The sequence below is a fragment of the Sinocyclocheilus grahami genome, unplaced genomic scaffold (genome assembly GCF_001515645.1).
Source record: "Sinocyclocheilus grahami isolate Dianchi unplaced genomic scaffold, SAMN03320097.WGS_v1.1 scaffold170.1, whole genome shotgun sequence".
Classification (NCBI taxonomy): Eukaryota; Metazoa; Chordata; class Actinopteri; order Cypriniformes; family Cyprinidae; genus Sinocyclocheilus; species Sinocyclocheilus grahami.
The window spans coordinates 1,714,884-1,739,650 of record NW_015505349.1 but is presented as its reverse complement, the minus strand read 5'-3'; the positions used below and the strand labels follow the sequence as shown (position 1 = coordinate 1,739,650).

Here is a 24,767-nt window from a genome sequence, read left to right as displayed (position 1 = left end):
GTAACATCGGTAATAAAACACAAGCATGCGTATGCATTTACTAATGCTGGAAGCGAGTACTCACATGTTTACTGTGATGTTGTCGATGGTCAAGCTGTTCTTCAAGCCTTTGAGACTTTGAGCGCTATCAGAGCCAGACGGACTTTCTGAAGTCCCGGTACAACCGCGGAAATGACCGATGGAAATCACGCACTGGATTACAGAGATGCCCGCTAAAGGTAAAGCGACACAGTCCTCAGGCAATGCCACCGACTCATTTAGGAAAAAAACTCCACTTCTTATTTTCCGGAGCGCCCACATGAACGAGTGTAGTCCAACAGGAATGCGCACGCTTCTGAAAGCTGATTTAAAAGAACTCTCCCAGTAAGAAGTATACCAATATCCGATTACATTTGACTCAATACTGTATTCCTTTTTTAATAGATTTAGGTTTAGGAAAGCTGCATGATCGATTAAGCAACCATTTAAATATTTATGCAAATAACTAATGAAAGACCTTCATGTTAAACATTGTCTGGTTATGTGAATAACGCTCACAAAATGAATTTATTGGTAACTTATTTCAACCAGGGTTTTTCAAGCCAGACTTGGAGAGCCCCAGAATAATAATAAAAGCTAGATTTTGTCAGCAACACTTTAGAATCACTTTATTTAAACTTAAAAATGCTTTTAAGATCATTAGTTAATGTTCCTTCAAATTTACACAAACCCTTGGTTTAAAACCCCGTCTCTAAACTAAACACCAGAGAGCATGCTGACAAGACACATATCCTCCACTAAATATGTATTTACTGTATGTGTCTATACTCATAACAGGACATTGCCTAATTTTACTCAGGTGATCTATCAAACATCATTTTTCTTATGAAATGTACACTATAGTACAGGACACAGACAGGAGAAGACAGTCAAACATATGACGTGAAACAAATATGTGATTCAGTGGTATGATATGAATCAAAGCTCAGGGTCAGCTAAAGCCACTGATCCAAACACAGACAGGATTACTCCACAGAAATGGACATGTCCTGCCTAACACTAACAGACACAGGAAGGACAATGCAGAGACAGAAAAGCCAATGGGCTCAACTTTAAAGGTGCACTATATAATGCTGAAACAAACCTGAAATTCAGAAATATGCATTAGAATCATAAACAGGAGTACTGATATTATGTTTCATTGTAATATGTCCCACTGTTGCACTTTTTCTACATTCTCTATCGCCCCCTCCTGTACTACAGATGTAATACATAAAAGAACTGAGGCTGTTTCTGCATATAAATAAAACAAAACAGTAACTTTTGAATTCCATATCAAAGGTTTAATGTGTTCATATATGTCTTTTACACAACATAAAAATCAAGGTGTTAGGCACTTCAATGTGTAAATGCAACTACAGTTCAAAAGTCATGGTCGGTAAGATCTTTTTAAATGCATTTGAAAGAAGCCTCTTATGCTCACCAAGGCTGAAAAAATCTATAAATCAGTAATATTATGAAATAATATTACAATTTAAAAATAACTATTTTCATATATTTTAAAATGTACTATATTTCTGTGATGGCAAAGACGAATCTTTCAGCAGCCTTTCAGGATTCTTTGATGAATAGTTCTCATCTTAGTTATCTTTTGTAACATTCTAAATGCCTGTAATTTCACTTCTGTCAAATGAATGCATCCTTGCTGAATAAAAGTGTTAATTTCTTTTCCAAAAAATCTTACTGACCCCAAACCTTTGAAGAATAGTGCATGTTTTTGGCCACTAGGCTACACAACAGTTGGTCTGCAGCTCATTTAGTACAGTGGTTCTCAAACTGTGGTCTGTTTTGATGATTGGCTTATTTAAAAAAAAAAAAAAAAAAGTATCACAATCTATAGCAGAGAGCACCCCAATATTGAATTAATCAAAATCAAATGAATACACTGTTAACATTAAATAAATAACATAACTGATGGTTCTGTCAATGGATGTAAGCATTTGTTTCATTTTCTTAGCTAGCAAAAAGTATGCTAGTTTCAATAAAATAAGAACAAAACAGCAGTTTAGGAAAAAATATGAATTGGTGACTCAAGTCAGGAACAGTGAAAAGGACATCAAATGAGACTTGGTGTATTCGATGGTTTTACAGCCCTCCGACACCTGAAAAAGTTTGAGAACCACTGATTTAGTATGATGACAATAAGACCTAGTGCTAAGTTTTTCATCAACTTCACAACAAGTAAGTAGCGAAGCTGCTGATTCGTAATGAAATAGCAATTTGGGCTGTAATGAAACAATATATGAATCATACAGAGGGTGATTGAGAAGATAAGTTAATTTCTGATTTCAGGCTTTTGTCCTTTATTTACAGTTCCTACTGACAGTTGTTGTAGCCCATGACTTTTAATCGGATATATTCTCTGACTTCTGTAACATTTTTCTCCAGATCTGCCAGTTCATCCCGCTGCTGCTGCATTTTCTGCTCGTTCTTGTTAAACTTTCTCTCCAGTTCTTCAAAGGAGGGACACAGAAAAACAAGACGGTGAGAAAAGAGCCAAACAAAGTCAAATAACTGTTGAAGAAAAATATTCAAATTTGTCATTGAGTTTAAAACAAAATGACAGCATAAAAAACACTCAGCATAACACTTGGCTCATAGCTTCAGTAAATGATCAATGCACTTGAACACATACTTCTGAGGGTTTCCATGCCCACGGTGGCCTTCTTCAGCAGTTCCTCTGCTTCTTTCTTCATCTCCATGGCTCTCTGGTTAATGTCACCTTCTCCTGTCCCACCCACAGAGTCCACCTTCTCTATCAGCTCCTTATACCAATTCTCAGCATTTGCCAGTTCCTTTTAAACACAAACATGCATACACAAATAACATTAAATGTTAATCTCAGAAGCTCTAAATAAATATAGCTAGACGTGCACACACATACCTCTTGAAGTCCGGCAGCCTCTTGAGTTGCATTGTCAGACTGAGCTTTGGCATCTTTTGCCATCTCCCTGTTCTGCTCCGTTTTATTTTTCAATAAATCTACTCCATGTGACAAATTGGCCAATCGCATCATCACATCCATGAGGTTGTTGTCTAAATCTAAGAGTTTGTTGTCCACCTGTTCAGGAAAGAGATAGACAGGAGATTAGATCAAATCATACACTACGAGTCAATAGTTTTGGGATCTTTTCTTTTTTTAAACAAATAAATACTTTTTTTCTGCATGGACAAATTAAACTAATCAAAAGTTAGTAAAGACATTTTTAATGTTACAAAATATTTCTATTTCAAATAAATGCTGTTCTTTTGAACATCAAAGAATTCTGAAACAAAGAGAGTTTCCACAATAAATATTAAGCAGCACAACTGTTTTCAACATTGATAATAACAATAAATGTTACTTGAGCAGCAAATCAGCGTATCAGAATGATTTCTGAAGGATCACGGGACACTGAAGACTGGAGTAGTGATGCTGAAAATTCAGCTTTGCATATCATTTACATTTTAAAATATATAAAAATAGAAAACTTTAAATTGTAACAACATTGTACTGTTTTCACTGAATTTTTGAAATAAATGCTGTCTTGGTGAGTATAAAAGACTTCTTTCAAAAACAATAAAAAAATTCTAGTGTAAATAAGAAAAAAAATGTTAGTAGTAAATGTTAGTAAAAAAAAGAAGAAGAGAGAAACAGGAAACAATGTAGCAACATATATCAGTTTTACCATAGTAGTGATGTTTTGGGCATTCTTGAGGTTTTCCAGGGCTGTGGTCATTTCCTTCTCAGTAATTTTTATGGCACTCTGAGAGGTTTCAAGTGCTTCTTTAGTTTTATTGATGTTATCGCTCACCCCTTCAGCTTTTGCCCTGCACAAACACAAAATCACACACACAAAATGTCATTTATATGTGGATTCCTGTGTGCAAAAGTGAAGTAAAGTGTTCTCTCTTACTTACTTTGCATCTTGAGCTCTCTTAAGCAGATCCCTGACTTCGGCCAGTTGCTCTGAGGTGTGGTTGAACACTCCCTCCACATTGGTGAGGTTGGCGATGTTGGCTTTGATCTGCTCGACGACGTTGACTATTACGGTCCTGTTGACTGGCAAGGAGATCGCCAAAACCTGCTGGGCCACTTTTTCAATGCTTTCTGGATCTGCTCCCTCCTCTGAATATATCATGCGTTTTAGTATTAAAAAAGGCTTTTAAGGTTTTCAAATAAGTGATAATTAGGCATTTATGATAATTAAACATTTTAAAATGACAGTTCATACAAAAATTAAAATTTATAATTTACTCACACCTATGTTAATATTAAAATTTGAATGATTTTATTTTTTTATCCATGGAACACAAAAGATGTCACATGTTTTGACAAATATTCTAGTGCATCTTGTTACCAATTATGATGTACCAGGTTTGAATGTGTGCGAGCAGGAATACAATTTTAGAGCTATGCAGGGTAAGATTTAAGTAACTAAAATTTTCGTCTGTTGGATACATATTGCTATTGTCATACTGTTATATAGACTACACTACTGTCAGTAAGAGGGTCTTTTTTGTTTGTTTTTTAACATTTTCCAAACTTTTGAAAGGTAGTATACATTTATGGTATTGTATGGAATTGCGAACAACATAAAGGTGAGTAAATTTTCATTTTTCGCCGAACTATCCCCTAACGCCTCTGCATTTCACACAACACAAAAACAATACTGAAAACACAATCACTGACCATTCAAAAAGTCTTTAATCTTCTCAATGAAGTCTTTGAGTATATTGTTGGAGTTCTCAAAGAGTTCTTTCTTGCTCTGGGCTTTATCAAGTGTGTCCTCTGCTTGAGTCTTCACAGTCTGCGTGAGTGTAGCGATGTCTCTGAGCTGAGAGGTAAGCAGAAATGATTCAGGCTCTTTCACAAGCATATGCACACACTGCACTAGCTCAAACAGACACCCGTTTACCTTTTTAGCAATGGTTTGTAGCTCCTCGCTGGTAGCGGTCAGGTTCTTATGAACATCATCAGCATTGTCCAAGGCCGTCACTGAGGCACCAACAGTTCCTTTACATCCTTTCCCTCCACACTTCAGCGCACCGTCGCTGTCACGGCAGCCAGCTCCTCCACATGGGCTATTTGGACAGCTACTATTTGCACTAGCGTTGCCATGGCCACCACATACCTTAAGGCATAAGAAAAACAAGGATCAAGTCAATGTGTCACTGATAATTTTAACGGTTTTCTGACTCTCTCTTCCAGGTCTCAAGCCAAAGTTTTGCTCAAAGTCTCTACCCTGTTGCTTAGGTGCTGGAGCTTTCGGTCTATCTCATGAGCTTTTTCCTCCAGTTCAGACAAAGACTTATTATTGGCGGCGACTGTACGGAGGAAGAGGTCCTTTCTCTCTTTCAGCAGGGCTTCGGTACGGTTACGTGTGTCTTCAGACTGTTCCACAGGACTCTGGGGTCCGTATACGGAGGCATTACAGCGCTTCTCTGAATTCAATGAACTCTGGTAGTACTTGCGCACGTTTTCAAACTGCTCTGTAAAACAAAATTGACAAAAGACATTAACATGGGTTCAATGTTTTTAACAAAAATGTTGTGAATATGAATGAAAAGGTGGTTTTCCTTACCTATTTTCTGGGGAAAAGCTATGGAATGGGTTTAAAAATTGTAAAAGTGTCACTTCCCTAATGTATGGGGCATAGGGAAACAGGACATACAATAAAAAAATGAAAGGCTTTATTGACTTGATTTTTTTACTGATTGATTATTGATTAGATGGTGAAAAGTAGATTTTACATTTTTACAATGGAATTGAAGTTTGCTAAATAATAATAACTAGTTATTTGGCTATTAGTTAATATTTTGCAATAGGGCAATAATGGCTATAAAAATAATGACACAGAGGAACAATATAACTACAATCACTTTTAGTAAGGTTTTTTTTCAGTTGATGAAAGATATATAATAATTGACATAATAATAATTGACTTCAAAGAGGTCAAGACTTTAAAGCGGCAGACAACCAAATGGTAGCGAGAGCTTTTAATAAACGGAACGTTGTCATCTGTTGATGTATCGATATAGTTATCGTTTGTTCTTGGTGTGAACTGGAAACCTTAAAGGAAAGTCATTTCAGACAAGGAATTTTGATGAAAAATTAATAATCAAGTAATTGAGTAATTGTTTTCTTTGATTAATTTTGATTGGCTGTTGAATTTAATAAATGTCATATCTTATATTTTTCAACCAACACAAACAAAACTTAAGAAATAATACTTTACCTGCAAATCCAGCAGTGAGATAGTTATCTAGCTCTATATGCAGTCGGTGAAGTGTGTTGTTCAAGTCTTTCAGTTCTTTCTCCAGTGCAGTTAGGTTTCGTTTCAGAGCATTGTCAAGGTCTGCAGTCACATTGAGCTCCCGACTCACGCCCATCAGACGCCCATCAGTCAAAGCTATCTCCGCTCTGAAAATATGTCCATTTAAATGGAGAACAATTAGAATTAACCTCATATAACGTGCAACCAAAGTCCAAAATTATACTCGCAAAGTGCCAAATGCCACTAACAATTTATGTTTGGTGCATAATAAAACAGCTTTTGCAAAATAATGCATGGTTTAAATTGAACTGCAAGATTGATAATATAACCCTTTTTAATGCAAGTGACACAAATTATCTTTAGGCCCTGTCTGCAAGCCTTACTAAAGTGAAATTACATTTACAGTGCCGCCCACAGTGTTCAGGCTTTACCTCAAGTCATCGTTAACCTGGCTTATTAAGTTATAGGTTCTCTCTCGGTCTCCATCTCGAATCAGGTCTTGAACCTGTGCCAGCTTCTTCTCCAGTTCACGTATGCGGCCATCGCTGAGTCCGGGCACCTCACCCTTTTCCAGAATCATGGCAATGACATCCTTGATGTGGGTCAGATCCCGGCCGATCTGGCATATGGCATCATCCCATAGCTGGAAGCAGGGATGGCAGGGAATGCACTTGGGGAAGTTTCCGGTAAAGCCATGGGCGCACTCGTCACAGTGTCGTCCTGAAGCCTCCTCCTTACACACACATGCACCTGTTACGCGGTCACACTGAGCCATGTCGGACCCCAGAGGATGGCAGTTACACTCTGATCAGAGGGAGATAAAGGAATAATGATATATACACAGAGAAGAAAAAGAAGTAAGATGTGTGTGTATGTGCACTTCTCACCTTCACACTGCACTCTGGGATCACCCCAGTGAAACGCCTCACATTCATTGCACTGTCGCCCTCCAAAACCTGGCTGACAATGACACTGACCACTGAACTACAAGTACATAGAGAGGCAGAAGAAGAAAGTCATTAAGCCATGAAAACACTCAAATCAAAGACCCTCTTCAGACAAAAATTTTTTTTTATTCAAAATGAGATTCATTAATAATACATAAAAAATAAATATAATCTGAATCATCTTTGAATGTAATGTAAGCCTAAAATGTCTGATACAACTGTTTAAGGTAGTAAATATTTAGTTATCTAAAGAGTCTAATTTGTCTTTTCAATTTTACATTTTATATTTAAATGTATTTTAAATTTTTGCAAGAAACACTATCATTGAAACGTTTGGTGTCATAATATTTTGAAAGAAGTCTCTTATGTTCATCAAGGATGCATTTATTTGATTAAAAAAAAACAGTAAAAACAATAATATTGCGAAATATTATTACAATTTAAAATAACAATTTTCTATTTTATTCCTGTGATGGCAAAGCTGAATTTTCTGCATCCATTAATATAGTTTTCATTGTGACACGATCCTTCAGAAATCATTCTAATATGCTGATTTGGTGCTCAAGAAACATTTCTTATTATTATCTTTAATGAATTTAATAAATTAATTTTGCAAACAATGTCGTTTACATAATTTCAAGTTTAGTAGCACTATATGTTTTTGCATGTTTATGCATTACAAAAGACAGTTGCCATGCATATTTCACCACATTTGGGGGTTTGAAAACCCCTGTTGTAATGTATTGTCACATCTGTTCATGTCACATTATACCTTGACCTACATCTGTTTATTGTCATTTATTGTTTTATGTTGAGGTTTCAATTTTGAGAGACTAATCCTGATAAAATAAAGATTTAATGATAAATAAAGATACTGTATGCCACAGAACATACCATGTTGCAGTGGGTACTGAGGGCATTTGGTTGGGCACATTCACAGGGCTCACATCCACAGTCCGAGCCGAAGTTCCAGTGGTTGGGGGAGCACTGGTCACAGTTGTGACCGATGATGTTTGGCTTGCAGGGGCATTGACCAGTCTGTTTATCACAGTGACACACTCCATCAGTACAGTAGTCCTCTAAAGTGCCTGCCGTTACACAAGTACAGCCTGTAGGACGAGACAGAGTGCAGAATTAGATATAAATGCATGAATTAATTCATTTTAAATAAAAAAATATATATTTTGAAGCTTTAGAGTCACTGTACTTACACCTACAGTCCTGAGCGAGTGCGTTTCCATAGTAACCCGGTTTACACTCAGAGCATAAGTGGCCGTCGGTGTTATACAGGCACCTGAGGCACTGGCCAGTTCGTGGGTCACATGACTCTGGGTCTTGGGGGTCAATGTTCCCGTTGCACTGGCATGGCCGGCATGTCCCGCCAGGCTGCTCAGGATCACCATAGTAACCGGGGGCACAGCGATCACAGCGAGGACCTTAGAGAGGACACTGTCAGTAAAACTACTTAATGAGAATTAAAAGCTATTGATTTAGTGACACTATTTTACCTGTATATCCTTCACCACAGTGGCAGAGGATCTGATTGGAGGCATAATCTGCGTGACAGGAAGCTCCATTGGAGTGTCCACTGTCAGGGTGTCCTGGACATGGACAGGGGCGACAGTGCTCGCCAGAACCCAATATTGGGTTACCATAGAAACCGTTTACACATCTAAAGTAAGAAAGGGCAGAATAATAGATACACTTCTTTAGAGAATAATATCTTATTAATTTTATTTCGAATTAATATCTAATTACATTTAGACTATTTTTTCTCTCACTACTGTACATTTATTACAGGGCAGCCTATGGATATGTGCATATTATTAGTATCATACTATACATTTATTATTATAATAAACATAATATTTCATGGAGCATTTTGTTAAACAAAAATTATACAAATATTTTTGTGTTACATTTTTTTATTTTGTTAGAAAAGTCTCTTGCATGTGCTCACCAAGGCTGCAATTATTTAATAAGTAAAAACAGTAATATTGTGAAGTATTATTGTGATTTAAAATAACTATTTTCTATTTGAATATGTTTTAAAATATAATTTATTCCTGTGATGGCAAAGCTGAATTTTCTGCATCCATTACTATAGTTTTCATTGTGACATGACCCTTCAGAAATCATACTACAATGCTGATTTGCTGCTCGTGAAAAAATTCTTATTATTATCAATTTTGAAAACCATCGTGCAGCTTAATATTTTTGTGGAAACAATGATGCATTTTTTGTCAGGATTCTCTGGCAAATACAAAGTTCAAAAGAACATAATTTATTTGAAATAAAAACAGTAAAAATGTAAAAGTCTTTACTGTCATTTTTGATCAAGTTAATGCAAAATCAACAGATCTTACTCTATCATTCAAACATTTGTAGTCAGCATCTAATATAGAAATATCTATATTTATTCATTAATTCACTTACTTTAATAACTTATTTGCGATCATATTTGACATATAGATTGTTGCTGTCTCACCCTCTTTTGCAAAGCATTCATTACACTGTGACCTCAATCAGTGATCCAAATGTTATTTGTCATTGATTTAGTCTCACTGATGTAGTCAGTGTGTTAACCACATTAAGCAGTCTCTCACCTCTCACACAACTGTCCAGCTGTGTAGTCTCTGCACTCATAGCAGGCACCTGTTTCAGGGTCACAGATCTCCGCATGACCGTTACACTGGCACTGTCTACAGTTTGGAAATCCCCACTGACCTGGCTGGCATTCCGAGCACTGGCGGCCAGTCGCCCCATGCTGGCACGGACACTGGCCCGTCACAGGGTCACACTGATGCCCTACAGAGCCCTGAGAGTGGCAGTCACATACTGTTGCAGACAGAGATAAGGGAGTGAGGGACGATGCGAAATGTGTCAAATTTTATTTAATTAAGATCTTAAACTAACCCTTGTGAAAAAATAAACAGATGGCCCTATCAAAAGTGTCTATCAAATAAATATTTTTACATTATCAATGTGTTTTCATTTAAATATCAATTAAAAAGGCTTATTAAAGTTTCTCACCAGTGCAGCCATATGGCCCAAATCCGTAAGTCCCCGGTGCACATTGATCACATTTACGGCCAATAACATTGGGTTTACAGTGACATTGACCTCCGACTTTGTCACACTCTGCACTCAGTGAACCCTGACGGTCACACTGACATGCTGCAGAAACAAAAAGTTCAAACTATTACCACTTTTAAGGAAGCCTTTCGTAAGAATCTAAACAACAGCATGAGATTTTTCTGAATGAAAAATGAATTGATGTGCTGCGATGTGACCGTTGTTTTGACTGGACATTGAGGAGGGATCTTTGAGCTTTGACCCCATCACTGTGTGACTCACCCAGGGCACCGTTATACATGATCGCAGAGATGCTGCAGATGAGTGTGGTGCACAGCTCGGCCAGCGCAGGCATCGGCACGGTCATGAAGGAATCCAAACACATGTACAACTCCATCTCCTGACGTCGACGCTCATCTGGGGCGTCGTCACCCTGGAAACCTGGAAGCTCTTCATACCTGGGTATCAGTACAAGCTGTGGGGAGAGAGAAAGAGTAAGCTTTTGTCATTATTAGATCAACAGAAGACTCAATACTTTAATATAATTCCACCATCAGGGGGCAGTGCTTGTATTACAGTAACTGTGGATAGGAAATTGCACCACATGCATTCCTTGTTTCAAGCATTTAACAACTCCTTACTGAGTCTATCAGGGTGAAGGCGGTGAGATGTCGGTGAGACACGGCATGACGCTGGAAACGGATGGAAACCACATACTGGTTGTTTGGCTCAAAGCAAAAGGGCCTTGGCATGTCAACGTACCTGTCAAGAGTTGCAAACCATTACTAACCATATTCATATACAGTACAGTAATGCATATTTCTTTCCCTTTACTCTACAAATCATTTAAAAATTACTTTTTAAACATGCAATTAGGCGTGGCGGGTCCAATGAAAATCTTAAATTTAATGTCTAATTTGAGGTTTTTTTAAAAATATAAAATAAAGAAATGTTATGACATAAAATAACACTGTGACCTATATCATCAGACCATAATCATATAATAGTTTTCCTATTTGAAATAAAAACATTTAGAAAATATATACACTGACATTCAAAGTTTTTTTATGATTTAATCCAAGACTGCATTTATTTGATCAAAAACACTATAAAAATATTATGAAATAATATTACAATTTTCAAATTTAGTTTTCTATTTTAATATGTTGTGAAATGTTATTTATTTGAAATTTAAATATCTCGTAAAATTATGTCTTTACTGTCACTTTTCAATTTAATGCATCTTTTTCAGTATATAACAGAAATATGCATGTGCTATTTGAGATATGATTATTATTTTTATTCACAAACTACCAGTATTTTTCACAAGCTTTAATCAGGTGAAGCACATACAGCTGCTTCCTTTGCCTATGTTAAAGCATTCATTGACTCAAATCCCTTTCCAGCACCAGACAGCCACACTTTTTTAGTTACCCTCAGTTAGACAGCAGCTCCACCAGCCTGATAATGTCTGTGTGAAGTCTTATTTCCTGTCTGGGTTTTAGTTCCCCATCGAAAGACTTAGACCAGTAATATATCCAGACTGAACTTCCTGAACTCACCTGACTCCCTGCCTCCTTTCATTTTCTCTTGTTTCTCCCACTTTCTCACTCAGCCAGTATCTTATTTTTTAATTCTCTCAGTGTTTGCTCAAAAGGATATGCAGCTTTTGACAGAGTCTAATTTGCTCCTGCATTCCCTGAGCCTTGGGATAAAGCCAGAAATCAGATTAGATTCAGATTACAATAGCACCCAAAAACTCACCCTTGCAGGAAAAAGATCAAAACAACTGCCGTGGAACTCTGTTTCCCATGACGTGAGGTTGGGTTAAACAAGCTTTAAAATAGTACTTTGTACATAATACGCAATAGTACATAAGTCTACTCTACACTAAATATGAATGGAGTGCTTACAAAGAAATATGAATGCGTACTTGCATCCAAAAACAAAGCATTCCTGATGTGTCAGGTAAACCCGGACACACACAGACATAAACACAATGATATTACCTCCTGTGGTGGGGCATTGTGACTGTGTACATCTGCTCTGTGGGCAGCATGTTTCCACAGCGGAGACTTGTGGGTAAATCCAGGGATGTGACGCTCACTAGAGCCTCCCAGTCCTCTGTGGACTGCATACATCAAAAAGAATAGACAAGATTATTAATAATAACATTAATTTTAAACCAAAGATGATATTTTGTGATATCTTATTAAGTAAATACACTGCAAAAAAAATGGCTACTTAGTATGTTTGTCTTGTTTTCCAGTACAAATATCTCATCGTTCTTTAATCAAGATACATTTACTTGAGAAACAAAATGAACAAGTTCTGCAAAATCAAAATTGAGTTTATGCGTAAAACAAGAAAAAAAAAATGTCAATGAGGTAAAAAAATCTTTGAATTATTTTTCTGACCTCACTCATGTTTTAAGATTAAACTTACTTAATTTTGATACATTTTTCAGAAAAACAAAACTTTATATCCAGTAATTTTCCTTCTTAAATAAATGTGTATTTATTTAAGAATGTTATATGTTTATACTGGAAAATGAGACAAAATAAGTAAGAAGTATATGGTATTTATAAGGAATACTAAGGAAGAAAATCATTTTATGCCGTGTTTAAGGATATTTAAACCAGTTTAAACTGGCATTTGTTTTTTGAAACATGGTAGCTGGTTTCTGGTCTAAGCTGGTCCCAGATGGTGATTACTTTTAGCTGGTATGACTAGCTGGTTGCTGATTGTAGGTTGGTCTAAGATAATCTACCAGCTAGTAATCAGCTACCGTGTTTCGAAACAATCTCTCAAGTGTTTCAGACCACACACCTCTGGCTCATATCTGATCATAATGTCATATTCCATAGCGTAAGGGATATTGCTGATGGTGAACTTGAGGCCAGCGCCGTCTTTAACCCGAGCGAAGCCCGGCCCGGTCCATGTGACCATCTGACCTGGTTGTCTCTCTCTATGCACTGTGCTTACGCTGGGCTGAAAACAGATTCACACATTCATATTAAACTAGATACAGCAGTATAGTGTACGGTATGGATTGGCTGATGAAGGAGGAGGTGGAGTTATCTGAGGGGAAACTGAGATTGAGGTCTCTGCAGAGCAAAAGTGGGCATTTCTGAATTTGTGGGTGTTTGCAAACTGCAGGGTGTTTCTCAATCATGCAATTAAAATGATCCCCCTTACCTAACCCCACCCCTAAACCTACCGTCACTATGATGTCAGCCAATCAGGAAACATGGTCTAAAAACGCCCCGATCTGGTAACTCCCATTACTTTCCTGCAGAGACCTATACTTGGGGAAACTTACAGTTTGCTGCAACTGTCGGATGCGTCTCAGTGTTGCCCTCTGCTGCTGGGCAATGTGCCGGTGATGATGACGACGGTTTCTTCTCAGCTGATTGTTGAGATGCTGCACACAGTCAGTCTCAGCCTGAGGCCTTGGGTTGCCCTAAAAAACATGCACACAAACTATATAATATTCATGATATTACATATGTGTATACATACATATGCACACAGTAAAACATGAATGTATGGCTATGTCCAAAATGGCATATCAATATACTGTCATACTAATTTTCTAGTATGCAGTATGTATACAATGTATACTATTGTTTCATTATGCATTATATGTACTGTGCACACAGTAAGCACTTTTTTTTTTTAAATATTCAGTATATAACCAGAGTATATTTCATTGGATATTGCATCCCACAATGCAATGTGCTCAACTTCCAACTTTCCACTTCAAAAGTTATCACTGCTCAAGAAATTATACCAAATTTGACTTGTAATGTCTTTTGTGACTCATTACCTGACCAGATGGCCTAAAGTTAAGACATTCTTATACAAAATTGGATAAAAAATGTGATACCTAAAGTAAACATGCAGTAGTCAAGTGACAATAAAGGATACTGCTGGTACACAGTACAATGTACTCAGTGCAAATAAGTTCAAGTTTGGATCAGTAAGATTTTCTTTTATAATGAAAACTTTTATGCAGCAAGGATGCATTAAATTGATCAACAGAAAAGACATGTATAATGTTACATATTTATGGTTCAAATATGCTGTTTGAAGTTTCTATTCATCCAAAATTTCTGAAAAGAAAGTACCACAATTTCCACAATAATATTATTCAGCACAAGTGTTTTCAATATTTATAATACATTTTTCTTGAGCAGCAAATCAGCATATTAGAATGATTTCTGAAGGATCATGTGACACTAAAGACTGGAATAATAGCTGGTGAAAATTCAGCTTTGCCATCTCACAAATAAATTATATTAAAAAAAATATTAAAATAGAAATGTTATTTTAATTTGTAATAATATTTCACATTACTATTTTTGCTGTATTTTCAAATGATCAAATAATACAGCCTTGTTGAGCATGAGAGTCTTTTTTTAACACCATTAAAAACATTCTTACCAACCCCAAACGTTTGAACACAACATGACACCCTTTCTGAATAAAGGTGAGTGACAGGAAGTGAAAGTGTGAACTGGAATGATGATGGTGAAGAGTGTGAGAGACTGTGTGAACCAGACAGTGCTGGTGTGTGTTTATATGTCTGGTGTGCATTAATAATGCTCTCTGACAGGCTGGCACCTCTTCTGCTCTCTGATCTTATTCTGGGTCACTTCAGCTGTGGACTCGTGGAGCATTCTGCAGTTCGTCTGCATGTGTGTTTGTGTATGCCACAGTGTGCCTGCAGAACCAGCATAGCACCTAGTTCCTGAGGGGGCTACAGTGAACCATCCTGGAAAAACCTCACTAAATGATGATGAAAAACTGACAATGTGGAAAGAAAAATTATTTTTAAACATTTATTTTAAATAGTAATATATATATTTAAAGTTTTATTTTAACCGGAAACAATCTGGAAGGCAAAAATATTGATTTAAGGGGAAAAAGTTGTTTTTGCACTAAATTTTTAACCAACGCTATCACCAAACCCAAGTGTGACTCAGAGGATATGATGGTATCAGATAGACATGCTGCTCTGATTGTTTTGTCACACAGAGCAGTGGAAGTGAAGGTACCTGAGGGTTCCACTCACATCAATACAAACTGACAAAGTAGACGGCTTTACATATTTACAACATCATTTATGGACTGAAAGATTCAGCTGAATTCTTTCACAGACATATTACTCGATCTATGTGCCTGATCCTGTTTCCATGACCTATGATACCATCATCACCCCCAAGAGCAGAACAGACACCTATTCATAACAACAGGAAGATTTATAGCAGTACCCTGATAATATGACATGAACTCTGCACAGTTTAGTCTGCCACAAGGAAAAATAATACACAGTTAAAATGCCAGTATTAGGTGGACTTTAGAAATGTGATCTCCGTGCAACTGAGCATTACTCACTGGAAGAGCAGGATCATCAGGAGAGTGACCTAAAGCTTCCTCTGCTTCATACTTGTTATTTTCCAGAGAAGCACAGAAAAACGCAGGCTGCACTTCAGAACACTGCCGACCAATCAGATGAGGTCGACACTCACACTGACCGTTGTCCATCCTGCATCTGAAGGTGAAAGAGTTTAGAGAAAACTCTCATAGATATCTTCAAAACGCTTCAAATCAAGGGTTTAATGATTTGGTTTCATATTCCACATATTCTGTGGAAGCCCTGAACTGCGAGGACATTTTTTTCTACATAATTTTTTCACTGTAATCTTTTTGTTTATTTTTTTTAGCTTATTATTTTTACTAATAATGTTGTTGTTAAAATTGTATTTATCAGACATTATTTTTAAGTGTTTTTTATTTGTCTTAAAATGAAATGGGGGGAACAATTTTTACGGGGGAAAAAAATACATATCTGGAAAATAGATTCAAAACGTTCATTGTTTTCAAGTTCGGCACTTCCATTCAGTTCAGTTCTCTAAACAAATTAAAGAGTTCTTGACTTCAGTACCCATCCCGGTCAAATCCCAAAAGAATGCACGACTTTAATCTTGGCATATCAAAACAACACCCAGATACCAGACACTTCCTTATTGCTAATCAAGGGTAAACACACATTTAAATGCAATAACTGACATCAGTGACTCACCTGCTGCTGGTTGCTCCACCAAAGTCACAGTCGCAGGGTCTGCAGCCAGCCAGATCATTACTGAGTCCCCAGTATTCAGGCTGTACACAGATACATACAGGCATTTTCTGAATTTTCAATATTAAAACTGCAAAAATGTTTGAGATGGTTATTGTTTAAGGAGAGAGTGAAGTCGTACCAGACACTGGTTGCAGTAGCGGCCGGTTACATATCTCTTACAGGAGCAGTCACCACTGATCTGATCACACGGTGCCCCCAGCATAGTGATGCCACGGGGGTCACAGTTACATGCTGCCAACGACATACACATAAACACAATAAATGTCATATACAGAGGCCCCTTGGTGAGCATTAGAGACTAATTTCAAAAACATGAACACATTTTATAGAGCCCAATCTTTTGTATTGATTAAAATTTAAACAGTTTCTATTTGTCCAATGTTAGTGGAACACATTCATAGTGAATGTGATGGACTTGAGAAGAAATGACTTCACATCCACTAAACGCACACAATCACTTACGCTGGCATCCCAGTGGATTGTCAAGACTGAGTCCATAGTGTCCCTCTTTGCAGTAGTCACAGCGTTGACCCCTGACATTCTGCTTACAGCGACACTGACCGCCAATCATACCCAGATCCAGATCAGTATGACTGTCACAAACTCCACCCTCCACAGATCCCACCGGGTCACAGTCACAGGCTGCACACATACATAGGAAACAACATGAACAGCAGGCAGGAGAAAACCATGCAAAAAAAAAAAAAAAGTCTCGTGAAAATGAACCACTTACGGATACATGCTGCCGGGTCTCTGATGTCTCGCGTTTGATCCTGATAGTAAAAATGTTTACAGGTCTCACATTTGCGGCCCATGGTGTTGTGGAGACAGTTGTCACACACACCTCCACTGACGTTCCCCGTAGCCAGATAGACCGCCATGTCAAAGTGACACTGGTTGGAGTGACCATTACAGTTGCATTCTGGGAAAAAGTCACAAATTAAGACTTATTTGCCATTTGTATTAGGATGAGTAAATTTTCTTGAACTTCTACATGCATGTGTACAGGATCTTACCCCTGCATGTATGTGCGTTATCAGTCTCGGCGGGCCACCAGGGTGCATCATGGTAGAAATCTCTGCAGCGCTCACAGTTTAATCCCACAGTGTTGTGCTTACACACACAATGTCCATGAATCTGTCCAATCAAAAGGATGGGATTTATTAAAAAGTGTGCTTCATTCACAATCCAACAATAATCAAACTGTTTTGAAATCAAAACTACAGATCAGTTTGACCGATACCCACCATGCTAGAATCCCTGGTGGTCACTCCGGGTACTGGTACACACTCTGACGCGTGACCATAGCAGAAGCAGCTCCCGCGCACAACTAGCTCATACAGAGCATAGTAATATTTCTGCAGCACGTCCAGACGCCGGTCAAGCAAGTTATCACCCAGAGTGTGCAGTTTAGTGAAGTTTATCCGTAGGTTAGTGATCCGCAACAAATCTGAGGGATTGTTAATGCACTGTGTGATTGGCAGCTGCATTATATGCAGTGCTGTATACACAAAATGAACACTTGTTATAGTAAACTCACAAGTTGACCATTAAAAGAATAGTTCACCCAAAAAATTTAAATTTTCTAAAACTTTACTTACCCTCAGCCTATTCAAGATGAGTTTGTTTCTTCATTGGAACAGAATTGGAGAAACTTGCTCACCAATGGATCCTCTGCAGCGAATGGGTGCTGTCAGAATGAGAGTGTTAATAGATGATAAAAACATCACAATAATCCACAAATAATCCACACAACTTCCGTCCATCATTTCATATCTTCTGAAGGGATTAGCTGTGTGTTTGTACAAAACAATTTCATTGTTAAGATGTTGTCAACTTCAAACAAGTCTTCTATCCATAATATTGTTTTCTTCTGTGAAAAAGTCATTAGCACAGATCAAGCAGAAATTCTCACAGAAATTTGCACAGATCAAGCACTATCTAAACCAAAACTGATTAAACAGATATGTTGGTAAATTTTGATGTGAGAGGACAACAGGGGATGGACTTCTTCACTGCTTGAGGCATTATTATGGATTATATAATCGTATTTTGCCCAAGAAGTGAAGGTTTAAAGTTGAATCGCCTTAATGATAGATTAGTTTCTCACAAACATGCAGCTTCACAAGACATTAATTGATGGACTGGAGTCATGTGGATTATTGTGATGTTTTAATCAGCTGTTTGCACTCTCATTCTGACGGCACCCATTCACTGCAGAGGATCCACTGGTGAGCAAGTGATGTAATGATACATTTCTCCAAATTTGTTCCAATGAAGACTCTTGACATCTTGGATGGCCTGAGGGTTTTAAGCAAATTTTCATTTTTGGGTGAACTATTTCTTTAATAATCCTATTGACATAAGGACTAAATACATTTTAATAAAAAAATTATGCACAACAGTAACATGGCAAAAGATTTGTTATAGTTCACTAACCCTGAATGTCAAGACTGTATGGGTCTTTGACATGGATAGCAGGATCAAGCACTTTGTAGATGACCTAAAAATTAATATTAATACAATCAAATAGCAGAACTGCATTCAAAAGTAACCAATTGAAACATATCCTTATTAAAATAGCCTCAGCACACACTCACCTCTCCTTCAGTGGACGGCTCAATGTCAGAGTAGCGCTCCTCACAGATGACCTCATCAGTAAACCGCAGCGAGTGGGCAGGAACCCGGGGGAAAGTCTTGGTGCAGTTGTAGGCGAAGTAGCGATATGGCCTCCATGTATGGCCAAAATCAGAAGAACGCTCAATTATCATAGCAGCAGGCCTAAACGTCTATGAAAATGCAAACAGAAGGTTAAAGTCTTTAGCAGTGAAGAAGTTGGTTCACTTTTACTGATAGATATATATATATATACTGAAATTTATTGTTGTGCTTATGTATATCCATTTATACTGTATACATACTTTAAACTTCATGATGAGATGAGTAAAATGGAACTCGGCCTCAAGATTCAGTCTTATACCGACATTCTCCTCTCCTGCACACAAACAAATGAAAGAAAACTAAAAGTCACTATCTACTTGTCACGAATTCAGTCCATGGACTTCCATTACATTGACTCTCGCACTACACAAACTGTTGCATAGCACCCCGGACTACATTTCCCATCATCTTTTGCACAATTTGCACACTGCACTGATTGCACTCAGCACGGATTGCACACAGCTGTTAACACTGATTGCACCCAGCTGCTTCATATCACTCCCTCACTATTTAACACTCACTCTGATCCCTTCCCTCTGCCGAGTATTGTCTAGCGATTATCACTCTCCTAGCGATAGCTCCTCAGCCTCAGCCTCAGCCTCAGCCTCAGCCTCAGCCTCAGCCTCAGCCTCAGCCTCAGCCTCAGCCTCAGCCTCAGCCTCAGCCTCAGCCTCAGCCTCAGCCTCAGCCTCAGCCTCAGCCTCAGCCTCAGCCTCAGCCTCAGCCTCAGCCTCAGCCTCAGCCTCAGCCTCAGCCTCAGCCTCAGCCTCAGCCTCAGCCTCAGCCTCAGCCTCAGCCTCAGCCTCAGCCTCAGCCTCAGCCTCAGCCTCAGCCTCAGCCTCAGCCGTCTCCTTTGGTTTTGATCTTCGCCTGTTTTCCTGGACTTCTCCCTTTAGCCTTGCCCCTGTGACTCTGTCTGCCTATCGGTGACCTTCGCTAGCCCTGTGACTGTTCTTGTGTTTTGCCCGCCATATACCTGTTTGCCTGTGTTCTGACCCTGCCTGTCGTATGACCACGTCTCTGTCTATTAAAGCTTTGCATTTGGATCCGCACGTCTCACGTCTCGTCAGCCGCGTTACACTACTATTCAGTGGAACTTATACAGTCAATTTTTTTCATTACAAATGATTGAGTAAAAATCTTATTCAAAATCAACATGAATTTCATCATTTTTAGGTAGAAGAATTATCTCTTATGATGTACTTTTATTTTGTTATAATTTGGTGTGGGCCACAAACTTGAGACCTCTAGTGAAAATGTTTTCATTCTATGTTAATTTTTTATTTTATTTTAATACAGTATACACTAATTAACTGTATATACCAATTAACATAAATTATTTGAATAATTATTTAAAAACTACACTTATTATCGTATTATTAGAATTAGAGAAAAATTTAAAATAGAAGCAACAACAGAAACTAAATGAATGAATTAATATACAAATAATTACAAATTATTGTATGAAAAGCTTTTTAAATAAACATAGATTTCATATCTTTCAGGTAGTACAATTACGTATGTCATCATACATTTTCTTTGTTTTAATTTGGTGTTTTTAAATGTTTTTTTTCTATTTGAATATACAGTATACATTAACATTAATGTGTACTAATAATAAATTATTTGAATAATCATTAATTTAACTACACTTATCATCATGTATTAAATAGAAACAACAAAAACAACAAATAAATAACACATTTACTAAATAATACATTAATAAATACTTATATAGTTAAGTATAAATAACAAAAACTTAAGTTTAAAATAAAAAACTTTCAATGTGGTCTCAGGCTTTTGGTCCCTCACACACCATTTACAGACTGCCACCAGGTGAGTTCTCCTCTGCTGTCTCTCTGGTAGATGACATTCTCCACCCTGTGGTTCTTGTTGTGATGATCGGCATCGTACGGCTCCTGAGAGTCACACTTAAAGCACTTATTTAAATCCTGCACACAGACATAAGAAAGAAAGAGTGAAATATATGCTCATTCTGCAAAAGCACTTAGCAATAGCAGTGCAGTCTGACAGGAGCCTCTCCACACCTTTTTTCAGGTAGTTTCATTTATAACAACTTAAACCAGCATGGCTTGCAGCTCAGGTAGCTGCCAGGACATACAAAAAAAAAATCTGGGTCATAGCCTCAGCGAAATATTCCCTCAGAATGGGGGGCAAGTTCCATGCCAACCTGGAAGCAGAGGAGGAGAGGGGAATGGGCCTTCTGGATTCAGGTCAGAACATGAGCGTTAGCGTGGACGAACGCCAGAGCACTTTGTCTAAGCCGAGTTGTTGTCATGAGCAACAAAACCTCCAGCAGTGGCCTGGCTAAACCGACAGAGACACGTGTATTTCTTCAGCAGCCTTGAAAAGGTCACAGCAACAACTAGGAGAAGCTCAGTATCTATTTCACATCTTCACAGGCTCTGCAGTACATTGATATCAGCACTTCTAAAATAATGTGCTTACCACACACTAGACACATACTTTCCGGGCTAGTTTTGAGTGTGAGCTGCCAACAATAGGATTAGAAGTGTTCAACTGGATTATCAACTACAGGAATGCTATGCTGGGGCCCTAGAGAATGTCTAATTCCTCTAGCGCAACTTAACAGCTCTGTGGATTCACACAATTTAAGTGCGTGGACTGAAATAAGGGATAATAGAGATAAAGAAAGACACTTTCTAATATTTGTGGCATCCCAATCTAGTTGAGGATACATTTTCTGATGCAAGAATATACACATAATGATAAGGATAGTCAAGATGGTTAAGTTTAAACTTATATTTATAAAAATAATGACCTGGATATGTCTAAATAGTTATTTTTACAAAGAAAATACGCCACAATTATCAATAAAATTATCACAAGTTTCAATAAAATTAAAGAAAATAATTGTTTACAAAAAATTTTTTTAGGGTTAAGATATTTATAATTTATTTTTTACTTATATTATAATTATATAAGTTGTTATATTTAAGTTTAGCAAAATATTTTTTTAAACGTGGCCTTGAAATAATATTTATTGTGAGAAGTGGTTTAGAGATAATTCTCAGTTTGTCTGAAAATATTTCTCATTATGCTAAGTCTATTCATGCAACATTATTATGGGGCTAGAAAAAATGGAAATTAATAAAGTAAATATTTCCATTCCAAAAGCCAATTATTTTATTTAGGAAACAACAATTAATTCATCCATCCATCCATCCATCCATTCTTATTTATTCATTCATTCATTCATCCAGACTTATTAATTTTTTTCATTCATTTATATTAATTCATCCATCCATCCTGATTCATTCATATTCTTTCATCCATCCTTATTCATTAATTTCTTCATTCATTCACTCATTCATGCATTCATATTCATATTCATATAATGCAGGTCTTTGGCATCAAAAAGTTTGAAAACCCCTGGCCTATAGTATGTTTACATGGCTAAAAGGTATAAATCTTTTAATATAAAAAAAGGGTAAAAAATATGGATCAAGAATCACAATTATTACTGTGCTTTTTGATATGAATAATAAATAACAGCACAGTCAATTAAAACTAGCATTTCCATTTGATACTCTTGACAGATACATCACATCACAAACAGAAATGTGGAGAACTCTGCAGACACCCTACTGACAAACAAATTGTCAGACCGCTGACAGATAACACCTGCGCTGAGGACAAAACGGGTGATAACTCTCCCTGTCTAGGATGTATGGTGCCTCCAGGCAGTTTGAACAGTTTGTCAATTTTATGCACCCAAAACGCTTTAATGAGGGGAAAATACAACCTAAAAGAAAACCAGACATTTTAAAAAGACATTCATAGAACATTAAACAGTCAATGAAAATACATATGAGGGCAGAAAATAGTGCTTTATAGACACCTGGAGGAAAAGGGAGGAGTAGTGATTCATGATAAAAGAGGAAAAGCAAACAGAGGTAGATGTAAAAGATGAATACAAGATCTTTTAAATCACACATGCATCGAACAGAAAAGCCTTAGGCTGCAGATTTTGCTTCAGTGAAAGAGGTGTGGCATACTGAGCAACACACGTGCAAGAGGGCAGCATGTACAGTATCTAACAAGTGTGCAAGTGTATATACTGTATGTGTGTGTGTGTGTGTGTGTGTGTATCTATATATGAAAAATTTATGATATTATTAGTAAAATGTGTCAAACATTATACTAATAATTGTATAATTATGAATTGATGATGATGATGATGATAATAATAATAATAACAACAACAATAATAATAATAGATGTGCACTCTAAAAGCTACATTTTTATTATGGTAAAATAATCATTTGGGGTATCAAATGGAACAAATGGCTTCATTTCATTGTGCTTTCAACCATTGTTTTTACTTTCCTTAAATTTACTTTCCCTGAATTACTTTAATTTACAAAAATGTTTCTAAATCAATACTTTTAGTCTTAGTTTTAATCAATAATCTCTGAGCAGAAAGTTCAGAAGTGCAGAGAAGAACTTTGTATGCAAAGCCTGGCACACTTTTTTTCTGGAAGACCTGCCAGGCATTAAACTGTCACCTGATATTAGGGATGTTGATGGGGATTTGGCAGAATATTGGAAAGCAGTTAACAAGCAGCACCGCAGAGACCTTTAAAACAAAGGACAGGCGATGTGAGAGCACAACAAACCGCAAGTGCTCTCGGCTAACTACAGCGCTGGCACACTGTAATCAGCAATGGCCAAACAAGGCTCTGCATACATTAGCCAAAGCACAGTGCACCATTTCTACTTTAATACACAAAGTGAACAGAGCTATGCTAAACATGTCCTGTAAACATGCTGAAGAGATAGTAAAGGTCAGATGTGACCTGAAGCCTGAAGATTTTGTGGACTTCCTCCTGTTCTTGGACTATTCACTGAACAACAAATGTTAAATTAGACGTTTGAATACGGCAGGTAATGTCCCCGCCGACCTAAGTAGGAGGTCATATTAGTGCACAAGCTAATAGAGTAACTCACGTGTTTGCAGCTGAATCTGTGCTCTCACTGCTGCTGCAGCTCTTGGCCTCACAGTCCATTTGGCTTTGCTCCTGCTTCTGTTAATTGCTCCCTCAGATAGACATTTTAAATAATGCGTTACGGGAACCTAAGAGAGACAGCACACAGAAAAGGCCCTCAGATAGATAGATGGATGGATGGGTATTTTGATAAAAAGAGAATACAGTAAAGGGCGAAAACAACACACTACTTTAGGAATGGGTGTAAACTTTGATCAGATGGATGGATGGATGACATATAGCAATGGATGGATGGATTACATGTAGCGATGGACAGATGGATGGATGGATGACATGTAGTGATGAACAGATGGTTGGATGGATGACATAGTGATCGACGGATGGTTGGATGGAAGGTTGAATGGATGGACGGATGGATGTATTACATGAAGTAATGGACAGATGAATGGATGACATAGTAATGGATGGACAGATGGATGGATGACATAGTGATGGACGGATTGATGGATGGATGGTTGACATATAGCAATGGATGGACAGATGGATGGATGAATGACAGTGATGGATGGATGGATGGATTACATGTAGC

General features: G+C 37.4%; 1 protein-coding gene across 2 annotated transcripts in view; it reads right to left on the bottom strand.

Annotated features, from left to right (window-relative positions):
• Nucleotides 1-1,695: 1,695 nt before the first annotated feature.
• Nucleotides 1,696-24,767, bottom strand: part of LOC107593402 (laminin subunit beta-1-like) — a 42,910-nt gene continuing 19,838 nt past the window's right edge. For both annotated transcript variants that reach the window (XM_016283118.1, XM_016283119.1), the window contains exons 4-35: nt 21,004-21,139; nt 19,388-19,461; nt 19,067-19,255; nt 18,906-18,969; nt 17,714-17,916; nt 17,483-17,603; nt 17,200-17,388; nt 16,929-17,108; nt 16,585-16,697; nt 16,407-16,486; nt 15,719-15,875; nt 13,641-13,781; nt 13,148-13,309; nt 12,328-12,449; nt 10,960-11,080; nt 10,601-10,793; nt 10,277-10,420; nt 9,850-10,081; nt 8,752-8,915; nt 8,455-8,679; nt 8,138-8,352; nt 7,184-7,280; nt 6,728-7,100; nt 6,258-6,442; nt 5,264-5,511; nt 4,938-5,153; nt 4,712-4,856; nt 3,940-4,147; nt 3,708-3,849; nt 2,924-3,100; nt 2,675-2,834; nt 1,696-2,492 (exon numbers count right to left, since the gene is read on the bottom strand). In XM_016283118.1, coding sequence (XP_016138604.1) covers nt 2,356-2,492; nt 2,675-2,834; nt 2,924-3,100; nt 3,708-3,849; nt 3,940-4,147; nt 4,712-4,856; nt 4,938-5,153; nt 5,264-5,511; nt 6,258-6,442; nt 6,728-7,100; nt 7,184-7,280; nt 8,138-8,352; nt 8,455-8,679; nt 8,752-8,915; nt 9,850-10,081; nt 10,277-10,420; nt 10,601-10,793; nt 10,960-11,080; nt 12,328-12,449; nt 13,148-13,309; nt 13,641-13,781; nt 15,719-15,875; nt 16,407-16,486; nt 16,585-16,697; nt 16,929-17,108; nt 17,200-17,388; nt 17,483-17,603; nt 17,714-17,916; nt 18,906-18,969; nt 19,067-19,255; nt 19,388-19,461; nt 21,004-21,139 — 5,313 coding nt within the window. In that variant the 3' untranslated portion in view covers nt 1,696-2,355. The remainder of the gene's footprint in view (nt 2,493-2,674; nt 2,835-2,923; nt 3,101-3,707; nt 3,850-3,939; nt 4,148-4,711; nt 4,857-4,937; nt 5,154-5,263; nt 5,512-6,257; nt 6,443-6,727; nt 7,101-7,183; nt 7,281-8,137; nt 8,353-8,454; nt 8,680-8,751; nt 8,916-9,849; nt 10,082-10,276; nt 10,421-10,600; nt 10,794-10,959; nt 11,081-12,327; nt 12,450-13,147; nt 13,310-13,640; nt 13,782-15,718; nt 15,876-16,406; nt 16,487-16,584; nt 16,698-16,928; nt 17,109-17,199; nt 17,389-17,482; nt 17,604-17,713; nt 17,917-18,905; nt 18,970-19,066; nt 19,256-19,387; nt 19,462-21,003; nt 21,140-24,767) is intronic.